A 15,160-nucleotide genomic window follows, 5' to 3' on the forward strand; every position below is an offset into this window, starting at 1 on the left:
CCTCTGCCACCCCCTCCATTGGTCCGTCTATCCCACTGATTGTTTGCCTATTTTGTTCGTACGTCCCACTATTTGTTTTCTTTCCAATTTTGTAATTTCAAACTTTTTCTATTGATTTCTTGGCACGCATGAACACCTTCAGCAACAGCGACGACAGCGGCAGAGTTGCCAAGTTCCTGGTGGATGACCATGCGTGGAAAAAAGAAGGAAAGTTCATGCAAAAAAAAAAAAAAAAAACAAAAGAAGTGGCAAAGAACTTTCCAATGCTGGTGGATGACCATGCGTGGAAAAAAGAAGGAAAGTTCATGCAAAAAAAAAAAAAAAAAACAAAAGAAGTGGCAAAGAACTTTCCAATGCACTTAACACTCTGTTTCGAGGAAACCAAAGGAAGGAAAATGGAATGGAGGAATGGAGGAAAAACTGTCAGTTGCATGGGCAACACATTTATTAATGTGTCAATCGGATTGAAGACCTCCGCAGTCGAAAGGAGAACGAAAAAGTTGCCCACGGATGGGGCTCGAGACTCGAGACTCCCGGGTTAAAGCGTGCTCTATCTGCCCCAGCGCGGGTGTTAATCAATTTTCTAAAAAAGGGGGCCACAAAATGATTACATGACCCCCGTCGTCGTCCCCCCCGCCCCTCCCTCAGAGGTGGTCCCAATCGCAGCCCCTTCCGGTGTTCCTCTTTACGGCCGCCACAAAGGAATTGTAATTATTCGAATTGTTACTCGTCGCTTGGCCTAATGACTATTAGCTAAATGAAAACATTGCGTGCCGGCGACATTTTATTTGAACGGAGAGGAGGGGCCATGCACCACCACAGGCCCCAGCCAGGTCCCAGCCACAGTGGGGGGGAGTGCTTTATTTGCTATATTTCATGCCTGCCCGCCTGCCTGCCTGCCTGCACTTATCTCCGATTGTTCATCGGACTCGCCAAATGTAATTTGGCTTGGGGCAGAGCTTCGATTCCAGTTCCTCTTTACGAGTGTTCGAGTACTCCTATGTATGTTCTAATTACTTGGCCCCTCACTGAAACGCCACTTCAATTTGAATTAAAATAAGTGTGGGGTTGGGGGGGTGCGCGGATCCTGGACACAGTTGGCGCCACAACTTTTAATTACAGCCGCACAAAATTGCAGATGCAGCGCGGCACTCACAGACCCCCAAAACCCCAAACGGGAATGGAAATGGGAATGGCAATGGACAAATCCAAAAAGCATATTAATTGCGGGCTGCGTAGGCGTCTGCCGTAATAGTATATAATCGATTTAAGCATGGGCATTATGCGGCCGGGTACGGGTCTGGCTCCGGCTCTAAATTGCAATTCCATGTATGACAAATGGGTTTTCGGGTCTGGCACAAGGAAACAATATTCGCACTTTAAATTGAGTTTATTGAATGGGTATTTTTAGGCCATAGCCCGGGCCGGTCCGGGCCGGGCCGTTCCCAAAAGGGTAGCTCAATCGATATTCTTCCATTCATCTGTGTGTCTTGGGCCGGCAGCTGGGGGTTACTTCCAATTAGAAGCTGTTGCATGTAGCAATTGATCATCAAAATCAGTCCACACGAGACCGTCCCAGTCCATCTGCATGCCCTGCCGATGTAAGCCATCCAGGGCTCGTTATTGTTGCCACTGGCTACCCCGTCAATTGCAGCTGGTGGTGGCTGCACCACAAAATTCAACGCAATTTGTAAAATGAAATCGATTCAATTGATTGTTGACTCCGACAAACACCCACACACTGGCACAGCCATTGTGCAACCTCGCACACACAGAAGCACAGAGAAAGGAAGCACCATCCTGGTGCTGGAGCTGGTCCTCGTACGAGTAGGAGTAGGAGGCACGAGTATACGTAATGCCAAGCGACGACGGTGACAGGTGTCTGAGGGTGGACGTGTTCATATCGGTCCCGGTCCCGGTCCCTGTCCCTGTCCCGGCCTGCTATACGTGTATGTGTGTGCCTGTGCCTCTGTGTGCGTTGCACTTTACTTGATTAAATTTCAATATTTACTAAAATGTCGCCGAACTCTTTCTGACAGCTCTGTAAATTTCATAACCGGAATCGACATAAAATATGGTCAACTGTGTGTAAATATAAGCTTGACAAGCGCATAAGTTGACTGAAATGGCTTTCGATGGTCTCCCGTTATCTGACTCTTCCTTTGTTGCTGTTGCAACAATTTGTTGCAGTTTGTCGTGTCCTTGCCACCCAGATTTTGTGGCTAACTGCCATTTTTCGAGCACCAAATGTGAAAAGCAATTACTCAACTCCCGACTAAGGAGTTGCCTTTTACGTCACAATACTGTATTTAGTCCATATCGGAATACTCGGAATAGTCAGATTAAATGAAATAAAATTTCAAGCGAAAGCAAATACTTTCTGTTGAATAAACTGCCCCTTCAAGTGATCTCAGATGGATAAAAGTAACACCCAGAAGATCGTCGCCACTGATTCGAAGTAAGTTCTCCAAGTGAGCGTAGTATTCGTTATAGCCACGACCCTGTTTTCAGGAGTGAGGCTGAGAAAAGTTTATCTGAAGACCCCATATCTGATATGATGTCCCAGACGGCTATAAGCGATAATCCCAAGATCGTTGTGGATGCGAGGTAAGTTCCCCTTGCAAGGCGCACTCATATATCTTGTACCTGCTGTACTTTTTCCAGAGATGAGGCTGAGAAAAGTTTATATGAAGAGTGTACATCTGATATAACGTCTAAGATGGCTATAACTGATACTCCTACTATCGTTGTTGATGCGAGGTAAGTTCCCCTTGCAAGGCACACTCATATATCTTGTACCTACTGTACTTTTTCCAGAGATGAGGCTGAGAAAAGTTTATATGAAGAGTTTACATCTGATATAACGTCTAAGATGGCTATAACTGATACTACTACGATCGTTGTTGATGCGAGGTAAGTTCCCCTTGCAAGGCACACTCATATATCTTGTACCTACTGTACTTTTTCCAGAGATGAGGCTGAGAAAAGTTTATATGAAGAGTTTACATCTGATATAACGTCTAAGATGGCTATAACTGATACTCCTACTATCGTTGTTGATGCGAGGTAAGTTCCCCTTGCAAGGCACACTCATATATCTTGTACCTACTGTACTTTTTCCAGAGATGAGGCTGGAAAAAGTTTACTTGAAAACTCTATATCTGACATGCTGTCCAAGATGGCTATAGGAGACACCCATGAGAAGTAAGTATTACAAGACACTCGTGCCTCAGAATGTCTTGTACCTACTGTACTGTTTTCAGCGATGAGGCTGATATGACGATCCACATGGATATAGATGATACTTCTACGATCGTTGTTGATGCGAAGTAAGTTCTCCTTGCAAGGTACACTCATATTTCTTGTACCTACTGTACTTTTTTAGAGATGAGGCTGGAAAAAGTTTATTTGAAGACTCTATATCTCATATGCTGTCCAAGATGGCTATAGGAGACACCCATGAGAAGTAAGTATTACAAGATACTCGTGCCTCAGAATGTCTTGTACCTACTGTACTGTTTTCAGCGATGAGGCTGATATGACGATCCACATGGATATAGATGATACTTCTACGATCGTTGTTGATGCGAAGTAAGTTCTCCTTGCAAGGTACACTCATATTTCTTGTACCTACTGTACTTTTTCAGAGATGAGGCTGGAAAAAGTTTATTTCAAGACTCTATATCTCATATGCTGTCCAAGATGGCTATAGGAGACACCCATGAGAAGTAAGTATTACAAGACACTCGTGCCTCAGAATGTCTTGTACCTACTGTACTGTTTTCAGCGATGAGGCTGATATGACGATCCACATGGATATAGGTGATACTTCTACGATCGTTGTTGATGCGAGGTAAGTTCCCCTTGCAAGATACACTCATTTTTCTTGTACCTACTGTACCTTTTCCAGAGATGAGGCTGAAAAAAGGTTATCTGAAGATTCTATATCTGATATAATGTCTAAGATGGCTATAAGTGTTACTGCTACGATCGTTGTTGATGCGAAGTAAGTTCTCCTTGCAAGGTACACTCATATTTCTTGTACCTACTGTACTTTTCCCAGAGATGAGGCTGAAAAAAGTTTATCTGAAGATTCTATATCTGATATAATGTCTAAGATGGCTATAAGTGTTACTCCTACGATCGTTGTTGGTGCGAAGTAAGTTCTCCTTGCAAGGTACACTCATATTTCTTGTACCTACTGTACTTTTCCCAGAGATGAGGCTGAAAAAAGTTTATCTGAAGATTCTATATCTGATATAATGTCTAAGATGGCTATAAGTGTTACTCCTTCGATCGTTGTTGATGCGAAGTAAGTTCTCCTTGCAAGGTACACTCATATTTCTTGTACCTACTGTACTTTTTCCAGAGATGAGGCTGAAAAAAGTTTATCTGAAGATTCTATATCTGATGTAACGTCGAAGATGGCTATAGGTGATAGTCCTTCGACCGTTGTTGATGCGAAGTAAGTTCTCCTTGCAAGGTACACTCGTTTTTCTTGCACTTACTGTACTATTTTCAGGGATGGAGCTGAGAAAGGTGGGTCTCACGAGGTCATATCTGATACAGCGCCCCAGACGGACCAGATAAGTGACACTTCTAAGATCGTTGTGGATGTGGAGTAAGTTCTACAAGGTACGATCATATTCGGGTGTGACCCACGGACCTCTTTTCAGGAATGAGGCTGAGAAAACTGGGTCTCAGGAGTGCAAAACGTATTTGACGACCCAGATGGCTATCGATGACTCCCTAGAGATCGACTGTAGTAGGAAGTGAGTTCTCCAAGATACTTTTCTTTCCCTTTCCTTAGTCTAATTTATCCAGGGCCGAGGCGGAGGAATGCGTAGAACAGTCACCACAGAAAGACACATCTGTTGCGGATACATTCGTGGAGCCCAAGACTGTTGACACAGATGATAAGGGACCTGAAGTTGAAGAGCAAGTGCCCAATATTGAGGAGCCTGTCGATACGTGGGACCTGCTCACGGGTCGACAAAACCATAAGACTGTCGCCAGTGAGTCGGAGAAGGTCAAAAAGCAAGTGGGGTCGAACTCTTATCGCTCCGGACAGCTTCCCGTGTTTATGTGGGACTCCAGCTCGGAGGAGGACGAACCCGTAAAGCCTCACGTGGATATTAATTACGAGAATATCTTTGAGGACGTGGGCAAGCTGAGTGCGGTGGAAAAGCACCTGCAGCTGCTGTACAGACCCTTCAGCTGTGTGATCGAGATGATCTGCCGGTTCAACATCTTCGAGCTGTGCATCCTGATCTCTGACTCCTGCTACGATCCGGGCTGCCATCCCTCGGTCTCGGTCCGCACCGTCAATCCCACTGGCCTGGTCAAGATCTATTCGGGCGGCAAGATGGTGTCCACCGCATTGACCGCCGAGTCGGCTCGGATCTGTCTGTTCAAGGTGGTGCGGATGGTGGAGGAGTTGGACTTCAAGGTGAACGTGAAGAACCTCAGTCGGAACATCGTCCACGCCTCCTTCTGCATGCCCTTCAGCCTGGACCTGGACCGTCTGTACGAGCAGCATCCCACGAAGGTGACCCGCAACTGTCGCGCTCGGCCCTTTATCACCTACACCATCGAGGGGGAGAACATAGTCTTTGCTATCTTTCCCAGCGGCTTCGTCCTGGTCCTGCACTCGACCAAGCACTCGGAAACCCGGGCCGCCATCGCTGCCCTCCTGCCGATCCTGGCCCAGTGCAAGGACGGATCCACCAAGCAGTCCGAGAAGCAGGGTCGCGTCTGCGGCGACGTCTCCTTCAAGCTGTTGTGGGAGCACAGGCTCGAGCAGGACAAGGAGGGCAAGCTCCTCTACTCCTAGAATACCCCTCCGCACCCAGCCGCTCTCCTGCTTCCCGATCATCGGTTGGGGTCTCGTTTGTTTTGTTTAATTTCATTTTTGTGCTCTGAAATACCGTGAACATTTGTCATAAACCAAAGTTCCGCACGTGCACTGTTTACACTTTCGAGTTGTGAAACTTGTTTAAATACGTGATTTATTTACCAGCCAGCTGCTCCAGCTACATCCAGCTACAGCTGCTCTACCGACCACCGAGCAGCACTATAGGATACGGCTAGGCCTGGTCCAGGCCCGGAGTCGCCTCAGACATCACCCGGCCAAAGTTGCGCCCAAACACACAGAACAACAAACAAATTGCTGGAGAAGTTGCCGCTGGTTACTGGGTGGCAACTGGGAACCCGGGAACCGAGCTGCAACAGGCGCATACATAAATAACGAAACATTTTCGCATACTTGCCGCAACTTTCCAGGCAGGATGTCACATTATGCGGAACAAGTTGCAGGAGGGAAGACCTCGAATACATTTCCGACGTGCTGAGAGCACCTACCCGAATGGCTCTGAACTTTCCGCATAAAACTGTGACAGGAAGTCCCATTTTTTGTATTCACAAATCTGCTATGCGTAATTACTGGAGTTACATTTTTCAATATTATGGTTTCCGCTCATCCGAATGGGTCTTCCCTGAGACTCATGGTCCACTTTCAAGCGATCTAGAGCTAGAACTAAATGGTGTTTTAGATGCTCCAAACAAAAGACTCTTCCTATGGCAGCAGTTCAGAAAAAGCGATGATCCTACTGCCCTAAAAGCTCCTAAAATATATGAATGGAAAAAAGAGAGTGGATTTTTGACTCTATAAAAAGACAATCACTATATATTTCTTCATTAAGTCCTCGAGTGAGTGCACAATTTCACTCAGAAGTTGCCGAAAGTGGCCCCCAGCAAAGAACTACTCGTATAAAGTGCCTTTGGATATCACCGAGATACACATTACAAATGAACCAAAAAATCCAACGGCTTTATCTCTTTCAAATTGAGGTTCTAAACTTGGTTGCCCCCGGGCACTTATTGGCCAAAAATGAGCTGGGAAAAAGCCACCAGAAAGGGGGAAAAACTACAGATATGATGCATAAATCGATGGCGATGAGCTGATGTTGTGGCAATCGAGCCATGGAATCCGGGGAATCCGATTAAAAAGTTGCACCATCAAAGTTTAAGAAAGGAGATGAAAACAGAGAGGGAGGGAGGGGAGGTACGTTCCATGAATTATGCATTTTTGCCCAAGGACTTTTTGCTTCAAAGCTACAAATTATCCAGCTTGCCGGCCAACGAAAAGGGTTGCGGCTGCCTTTGAAGATTAGGCAACTCTGGCCGGGGGGCACTGGCATACTGACTGTTTTCGCATTTATAAGTGCACACCGACTGCATAAACGTGAGGGGCAGCCTTATTGAATCCGAAATTCTCCCCACAAACATTCAGGGGAAAAACCTGACCACTTTCTGGAGGGAAAAAAGGAAAATCTCCCATAAAGATTTTAAAACAGTGGCAACTGTCTTCTGGCGGTTAACCTCGCCCACAAAAGGTGTCGCAAATGGACTTTTGCAATTTTAATAACTGCTCAGAGTGGCAAACTGGTTCGTTAACCATCAACGGGCTGGCTGGCCCACAGCCTGAAAGACTTTTTGCATATTTAACAAGCCGGAATTTAAATGAAAATTAATCCCACTCCAGGAGCTGCAGCTGCAATCCTCAGTACCGTGCCGCAAATATGTTTGCTTTGAAAAACGAAAGACCAAATAAATTATTCCGTGTGCATATTGGACTCCCGTTTGCTCCTCTGTTCTGCAGTAAAGGTTTTAATCAGCCCGGACAAGAGGGCCCAAAAAGGATCTAAATATATCAAACGATTTTGTTGGGTCTTGAAGCCAACTAATTCTGGTTTTTGTCCCATATGTGAACTCCATCACCGATACGTCAAGAATGGGTATATTTTAGTTTTATGTAGATGTGTGTAACATCAAAAAGTGTTTGTATTGTGTAATCGATAAGCATCTATAGCCGATTCCACAGAGATATGTCTCTCTGTACATCTGTCCACCCGGCCGTCTTTCAGTCTTGGTGAGTGTCTATATCTCAGAGACTATCAACGCTAGAGCGACCGAATTTTGCACCCAGTCTCCTGAGATATCACACTGAATCAAGTTTTTTCTCAAAATCTTGCCAGCCCTTCCACAGGGCCTCCACAAAGGATGAAAATCTGTGGCACCCTCATGACAAACCGGCGAAAACTGGCGGAGGGAAGCGCTTGGTATTGCTGTGGGAACAGATAAACGGAGTGCAGGAATAAGCATTAGAACGGTCCTGGTGTCTCTCTTTCTCACAATGCTCATGACGAAGGAGAGCACAATTGAAAGAGATCGCGGTCTGCGTTGGCTGTCCTACCAAAAAAGCACCTTCCCCGCAGGAGAACCCAACCAAATCAATACCAAAAGACAGAGGAAGAGAGATGTATTGAATATATTAAAAGAGTTCCATAAATCATATAAGGAAAGAGCATTGGCTCCAAACGTTCACTCTCGTTTTTTATGAACCTACAAATCTAGAAAACTGTGGGAACAATACACAGCTTGGCCGATTCCCAGATTTGATTACAGGTGTCCATACCACAGACAATTTGTTAACCTGCAACAACAACAATAGCAAACATCGAAAGAGATTTTCGCAATTATACGGACTTTTTCCCTGTTCCATTCTGTGGAAAATTGGCAATTAGGCCTAGAGACGAGCAAGAGAATTGCTAGAATCCAGGCAATGATTATTGGAAATTTTCTTCGGCACATGCCGGGCAGAACAAGTTCTCGTCCTCGTCCTCTGTCAATAGTCGTATCCTTCGGATTGGGGGCGAATACATAAATCTAAAATTCAAAGCGCCAATAAATTTTCATTTTGATAAACCCCCGTAAGCCTTTTCATGGCCAAAAACAAACTTCTGTGATTTATGAAGTTCTCGGCCACTTCCCTGCTCCTTGGGCAATAAAACACGCAGACTCGTCAGAGCCATCTATGAACACGATACGAAACTTTTGCCCCATGTCCCATGTCCCATGTCCCATCCCGTGCTCATAAGTATTCACATTTTAAAGACTCCATGCGCGCAAATAAAAAAGATACATATAATATTCACTAATGTTTATGGGGCGAAAGAGTGCTCTTTGCTGCCCATAAAAACGGAAAGTTCTCAAGTGTCAAAACAAATTACTTTTTAGTGTTCCTAAAAGCAAAGTGGGCTACCATAAAAGTTATTATAATAAAAACTGTTCATCTGTTAATACAATTTCCATGGAAAATCATCGATTTCAATTACAATATCGTTGGAGAGTCGACTCGCCGGCCATGGGGCCACAGCTTGCGCTGATGTAAATCCATAAACAGAACAGAGACATGTTCGTCCCCTCTCAGATATTGCTGTATTGCTTTTCGCATGTGGTGGAGCACCAGGGGGGCACAGGCACAGGGCACATGTCATCAGGCCTGACATCTGCGTCAGCTGGCGATCAAAGTCAAATTAAATTGAAACAACTTTTTGACATCACGTCGGCCCCAGGACCCAGGCCCCCGGCCCCGGCCCCGGCCCCCTCTTCTAGTACTCATTTTGCTCTAAACAAAAAGACTTTTCTGCTTATGCCAATTATGGCAAGAACTCGGAAACGTGACCAATATGTGGGAATAATTTTCGGCAGGCATTATTTTAGGGCTTAGAGAAGTCTCCCTGGCAGCTGGCCAAAATTTAATGGCGCCACTAATGCCAAAGGGGAGCACATAATATGCATGTGAAAAAGGAAACAAGCTTTTACCATAATGCCGCTTTGTGCGGATAATATAATGGTAAATTGCGTTTCAACCTGGATTTTCCACAGGAAAAACCAGCGAATGCTGGGCTAATCCATGGATTAGCTCGAAATGTATTCACAGACGCATTTATCTAATTTGCATTTACATTAATCGATTGACTTGGTGTTCCATTCATTTATTAATGTGTTAATTACTTTCATTAGTGGTCTGGCTACCACTGCGTATGCGCGATATCAAGTGCGGCATCAGTTGTTCGGCGAAGGCCGCATGGGTGCTTCGACCCTCGAAGGAAACAAAAATATTACAAAACTATTTTTGAAAGGAGTTTTCCAATTATTTCTACAAGGATTTTGGTGTTTTCTCGATCTGTTGCAAAGGTATCACATCTGCTGGAAGTGTATTGCATTTCCCAAAGTTTGAAAAAGGTTTCCGCTGGATAAAGAGATTCCTTATGTCCAAGCCACCGCTACTACATTGGCAGGTACTACCTTCAGGAAGCTCCACGGGATTGTTGCCCTGCCTATGGTCCTCGTGGTCACCTTACGACTGCTCAGCCCACAGTTCTCTCTGTATTTCAATAGGTACCTAATCGAGAACTTCAACTGAGTCGCCTAGTCCTTAGAAGCTTTGGCGATGAACATTTTTACTCCAAAGATTCCATGGTGTGGCTTTCGGCGCAGTCCAACACATCTGGGCGAGGCAAGGAAGATGTCCCACAACAAGCGTCTTTTTATGATACTTCAGATACCCCACACTCCACGGTTTAGGGTAACCTCAGTGCTCTTTACTGTCGTATTCCGGGCGGCTCATGGACAAGTTGGGAGCCTGTCTCTTCGATTTACCACTCCTTGACCTAGCCAGCGATCGATTCAATCGATTTAAGCCGGAATCTTATGGGAAGATCTACCCCATCTAGCCATCGAGCACCAGAGAATCATTTTCTACTCCGTAAATTTGCTAGGCCTTTGAGCAGTAAGGCTAGTTGATAGAAAACTGCATAAATATCCAGAATTAGTGGGAACACCATGCACAAAAACTCACCCTTCCTATTGGCAACTTTCACTGGGATATGCGACCGGGTGCAGGTGATGGATGTCTTCATCAATGCCACGACCTATCTGCCGTATTTGATCAGAGGGGACTCCAGCTTTACTGAGTTTCAGCTGAGTCACTTAATAATTATAAATGGAACCTAGAACCCACTCCGACATGACAGGTACAATCGTTCCACTGATGAATAGTTGCCCCGAATGCCTCGAGTGCCTTTCACAACAATCACTTAGAGTTCTGACTGCAGTATGAACTCATTCGAGTGTCTCACGCGACGTTGTCTGGCCGGAGTGTTCTGGCTAATGGGGCTAGTGCCGCTGCCGCCCAGCTCCCAGCTCTGCTCGCTGCTGCTGTCCTTGGCGATTCGCTGCTGTTGGATTGTGTACCTCGTATACCTGCTGTCAATCGGCATCGGCTTCTGGTCGGTGGCCACGGAGAGTGTGGGCAATGTCGTGGGCACCATGCTCTTCATGGGCAGCACCATTTTGGGTCTGCTGCTCCTCCTGGAGAGCGTGCTGAAGCAGAAGACCCACAGACAGCTGGAAGACCTGCGCTTCCAGTCGCAGCTCCAGCTGCAGCGCCTCGGGAGGTTCGGACGAGGACGCCAAGCCGCGTACCTGCTGCCGCTGATTGGGACCCAGTTCGCCTGCGATCTGGTGAGAGTCCTGATCAGCGCCGAAGTCGGGACAATGATATCGCCAGTGTTCTTGGTCTCCCTGCCGCTCATGTGGCTGCTCCGCCTCCGATACGTGCAGCTGGTGCAGCACGTGATGGATCTCAACCATCGCTCGCTCCAGCTGCGCCGCTCCCTGCTCGCCCTGGCCGCGGGCAACGATCTCTGGCAGCCGTACGGCGTCCAAGAGTGGGCCCAGCTGCAGACCCTCCGGAAGACCTACCAACGCATCTTCGAGTGCTACGAGGTGCTCAGCGACTGCTACGGCTGGGGCATGCTGGGGCTGCACCTGGCGACCAGCTTCGAGTTTGTGACCAACGCCTACTGGATGATCACGGGACTGTACGAGGAGCAGAACCTCTTGATCCTCACCTTCAACGGAGCCACCGCCGTGGACTTTGGCACGCCCATAGCCACTCTCTCCTGGTACGGCGATGCGGGGGCCGAAAATGTAAGTACACAGCTTGTAGTCTCTACCAATTAACACTGACAATGATGGATCGGATTTGTACACCACTTGAGTGCCTGGCCAAGGGCTTGACTCGTCTCAGTAGTCATGTTTCCCTTGAGCAGGAAGCAAGCTTTCGCGCGAGTGGTCCTCAGGTTTTTCCACCTGACGCTCTCCGCCCTTGGCCTCAGCTCCAGGCGACACAGTCGGCCTGTCCAGTGGCTTCAGTTCGGCGGCTGGCTGTGCTGGTACACGGCGATTTGGGCCCTGACTGTGCACAGAGCCACCCGGACCGAGGACTGCGATCTGGACTGTGTCCTGCGATATGTCCTGCTCGTGTGTGAGACCGGGTCGCATGCCATTATCGTGACGAACACCTTCCTGCAGCAGGACGACTATGACTCGCTCGAGTGCTGTGATCCTGTGGTGAGTGTCACTGTAGTGGGCCTCCTGGTGCCCATCCTTGGAGCTCAGTACTTGGTGTGCTCCAATTTGGACAAGTTCTCGGAGAGAGTGATCTCGTATTACTGGAAGACACTGCCCAGCTTCCTGGGCCTGCAGTTCCAGATCATAGCCTTCATCGCACAGGTCATGTATGTGAACCTTCGCGTTCGCCTGGCCCGCCGCCAGCTGCAGGCTCTGGCCCGGGAGCTGGCTTGCAGCTGGCCCCAGAGCAAGCTGCAGGCCATGTATCTGGACCATCAGACGGCTCGGTTAGTTGACCTGAAGCGGCGCTACAACGAGCTCTACCATTTGTACTCCCGGATCAACGAGAGATACGGCGGCAGTCTGCTGATCATCTTCATTGTTTTCTTCGCGGGGTTCGTGTGCAACGCCTACTGGCTGTTCATCGATTTGCGGACCACGCCCTCTAGGCTGTATCCCATCTTGCAGAACTTGGGCTTCATCGTCAATGTGGCTCTTCAGATGTCGGCAGCCTGTTGGCACTGCCAGCAGAGCTACAACCTTGTGAGGCTCTATCCTCCCGACTCCTCCGTCTACTTACTTTCCTAACATCATCGTTCCAGGGTCGCGAGATCGGTTGTCTCATCTCCAAGCTGGTGAAGCCCCTGGGCAGCAGGCGCTACAACCATCTGGTCAGTGAGTTCTCCCTGCAGACGCTGCACCAGCGCTTTGTGGTCACCGCCAAGGACTTCTTCAGCCTCAATCTGCATCTACTGAGTAGTGTAAGCGAATGGCCGCCATCGAGTGGGGGAGTGATGAGGCTTCAATCGATCCTTTTCAGATGTTTGCAGCCGTCGTCACTTACTTGGTCATTCTCATACAGTTCATGTTTGCGGAGAGGAGTGCCAATGCGTATTCGGGGTAGTGGATAGCAGATCAGCGATGCTGGATTCCGCGTACAATCGTTTGGTAATTGTGGGATGGCAAGCCTGAAATGAATAAGATGAGCACATGCTTATATGATTAGAAAAAATACGTTTATGAGTTCCCGCTGAACTCTGATAATATATAAATATATATCTTATGATTAAGCTAATCTATACAATATATTCCTGCACTCCGTCTATCCCATATCCTCTCTCTATAAAAACTAAATGTTAGGCTAAGTTTGTAATCAAATTTAAGAACTATTTGCATACATCCCACAAGCATTGAAAGCAGAAAAGCTTAAACAAACAATCCTCGAGCGAGCAGTGTTGTAAAACACTAAGAGACACCAAGAGTGCCGGAATAAGCAAAAATGAAACGTTATCATAAGTTCCTAATCAATTATAAAAGTTATTTGCACACATCCCTCATGGCAGGGCATACCACACGTCACTGAAATCAGACAAACTTAAACAATCCATCCCAGAGCAGTGTTGGGAAGCGGCAGGAACATCGCGATGCCGACTAGCTTTGTCATAGTTGCCTCTGTGGCCCTAATTATTTATGCCGCCCACGCCGCAGTCCCCAGTCCCCAGTCCGGGTCGGAGTCGGAGTCGGGGCCGGGTGTGGGTATGGCTGGGCCAAAAGTTAGATTGCGCAAAGTTTTATCTTCGCTTTCTTAAGCGCATTTTACAAGGAGGAGGCGGGCAGAACTACTTCACGCATATTAAACTGACATTTCACAAGCAGAAAACTTTTTCTAATATGCAAATTCATGCCGAATACCATGGAAGGGATAAAGCAGCTCCAGCAGAGGCAGGGGCAGAGGCAGAGGCAGGAGCACATCCTTGAATTAACACGTGCGAGTTCGCATTAATTTGTGTAAACTGGTGTTGGAACTGTTCTGGTTCGGGTTCGGGTTAGGTTTTCCGCATGTGTTCGAGCGGCCCCAGCCCGAAGAGCAGTTTTTGTCGTTAGCTATGCAAATGCCGAGGCATGTAAATATTATTTACCACACTGGCAGATGCTCAAGATGCTCGAGATGTAACTGTGCCGGCACTTGTGGCCCAAATTAACATATAACAACTGAAACAGTCGCCTATAAATATTTATGAGGCTCCTCGATTAGCACTCGTTTTAGCCAGCTAGCGACTACTTCTAGGTACTCGTTGGAAGGGGGTTCTATAGGCCTGGCCTGTTCTTGGGGGTCCAATTTAATTTTTAGACCATACGAGAACACCTCGGTTCTACGAATGGATAATTAGGTATGTATATTCGAAATTATGAGAAAGGACTACTTCTAGGAACTCGTTGGAGGGGGTTCCATAAGCCTGGCCTGTTCTTGGGACTATAATTTAATTCAATTTTGAGACAATAAGGGAACCCCTTGGTTCTACGAATCGGTAATTATATTTGAAATTATGGGAAACGGCTACTTCTAGGTAATCGTTGGAGGGGGTTCCATAAGCTTGGCTTGTTCTTAAGACTATAATTTTATTCAATTTTTAGTCAGTACAAAAACCCCTCTGTTCTACGAATCGATTACTATATTTAAAAAGATGAGAATCGCTTAGGCTGATATTATTTTTAATACCTCTAATATTCTACTTCTTTCAGGACCATATCTAGAAACCATACAGAAGTCTCGGAATAACTGGCATGGAGTGCTCTGGAAATGTTACCCATACTGTAAGCCTATTCCTAATTTATTTATAATATTTATGATTAAGAAGAGGGCAGATCAGCGAAATCCCTCAAGATGTTAGAAAGCAGGTTGGATAAGCCATTCCCATGATCTTCAACCAATGATCCATCACCTAGAAGCCTGTCAATCCCCCTGGTTGTACGTTCAAACCCCTTCCAGTCACAACTAGAGTAAAATGTACTAACCTTTCAAGTAATTTTTAATGGGTCTTTAGTGGGTAAAATACCAAAATCAAAATCACTTTTGATCGAAAGCAAGTCTCGTCGACTTTTCATTGCTTTTAAGTGC

The 15,160-nt window shown here is 46.6% G+C and overlaps 3 protein-coding genes across 5 annotated transcripts in view; all 3 read left to right on the forward strand.

Annotated features, from left to right (window-relative positions):
• Positions 1-2,391: 2,391 nt before the first annotated feature.
• LOC6596366 lies at positions 2,392-5,952 on the forward strand. Of its 2 annotated transcripts, XM_026987671.1 has the most exons (10): positions 2,392-2,458; positions 2,512-2,607; positions 2,665-2,760; positions 2,818-2,913; positions 2,971-3,066; positions 3,124-3,204; positions 3,264-3,329; positions 4,523-4,621; positions 4,677-4,772; positions 4,825-5,952. In XM_026987671.1, exons 1-10 carry the CDS (start codon positions 2,415-2,417, stop codon positions 5,831-5,833), a joined length of 1,779 nt encoding a protein of 592 aa, XP_026843472.1. In that variant the 5' UTR covers positions 2,392-2,414; the 3' UTR covers positions 5,834-5,952. The 2 variants fall into 2 exon arrangements, with proteins under 2 accessions (XP_026843472.1, XP_026843473.1); XM_026987672.1 differs by lacking the exons at positions 2,392-2,458; positions 2,512-2,607; positions 2,665-2,760; ... (2 more) ...; positions 3,124-3,204; positions 3,264-3,329 and adding exons at positions 4,070-4,159; positions 4,217-4,312; positions 4,370-4,465.
• A 5,010-nt stretch (positions 5,953-10,962) lies between these two features.
• On the forward strand, positions 10,963-13,165 carry LOC6596367 (gustatory receptor 23a). Of its 2 annotated transcripts, none has more exons than XM_026987925.1 (3): positions 10,963-11,838; positions 12,864-13,022; positions 13,082-13,165. In XM_026987925.1, exons 1-3 carry the CDS (start codon positions 10,963-10,965, stop codon positions 13,163-13,165), a joined length of 1,119 nt encoding a protein of 372 aa, XP_026843726.1. The 2 variants fall into 2 exon arrangements, with proteins under 2 accessions (XP_026843726.1, XP_026843727.1); XM_026987926.1 differs by lacking the exon at positions 10,963-11,838 and adding an exon at positions 11,944-12,804.
• Positions 13,166-14,803: 1,638 nt separating this feature from the next.
• LOC6596368 (transmembrane and TPR repeat-containing protein CG31690) overlaps positions 14,804-15,160 on the forward strand; it is a 49,151-nt gene continuing 48,794 nt past the window's right edge. The window contains exon 1 of the mRNA XM_026987932.1: positions 14,804-14,856. Within this exon, the coding sequence (XP_026843733.1) occupies positions 14,843-14,856 (14 nt within the window). The 5' untranslated portion in view covers positions 14,804-14,842. The remainder of the gene's footprint in view (positions 14,857-15,160) is intronic.

The sequence above is a fragment of the Drosophila persimilis genome, unplaced genomic scaffold (genome assembly GCF_003286085.1).
Source record: "Drosophila persimilis strain 14011-0111.01,24,50 unplaced genomic scaffold, DperRS2 tig00000124-arrow-pilon, whole genome shotgun sequence".
Taxonomy (NCBI): Eukaryota; Metazoa; Arthropoda; class Insecta; order Diptera; family Drosophilidae; genus Drosophila; species Drosophila persimilis.

Coding starts and splice junctions, on each gene's coding strand:
- LOC6596366 (XM_026987671.1), top strand. CDS start 2,415: ATGGATAAAAGTAACACCCAGAAGATCGTCGCCACTGATTCGAA. Junction 3,205..3,263: donor ATAGGAGACACCCATGAGAA/GTAAGTATTACA, acceptor TACTGTTTTCAG/CGATGAGGCTGATATGACGA. Junction 4,773..4,824: donor GAGATCGACTGTAGTAGGAA/GTGAGTTCTCCA, acceptor TAATTTATCCAG/GGCCGAGGCGGAGGAATGCG.
- LOC6596367 (XM_026987925.1), top strand. CDS start 10,963: ATGAACTCATTCGAGTGTCTCACGCGACGTTGTCTGGCCGGAGTGTTC. Junction 11,839..12,863: donor GCGATGCGGGGGCCGAAAAT/GTAAGTACACAG, acceptor TCATCGTTCCAG/GGTCGCGAGATCGGTTGTCT. Junction 13,023..13,081: donor ATCTGCATCTACTGAGTAGT/GTAAGCGAATGG, acceptor GATCCTTTTCAG/ATGTTTGCAGCCGTCGTCAC.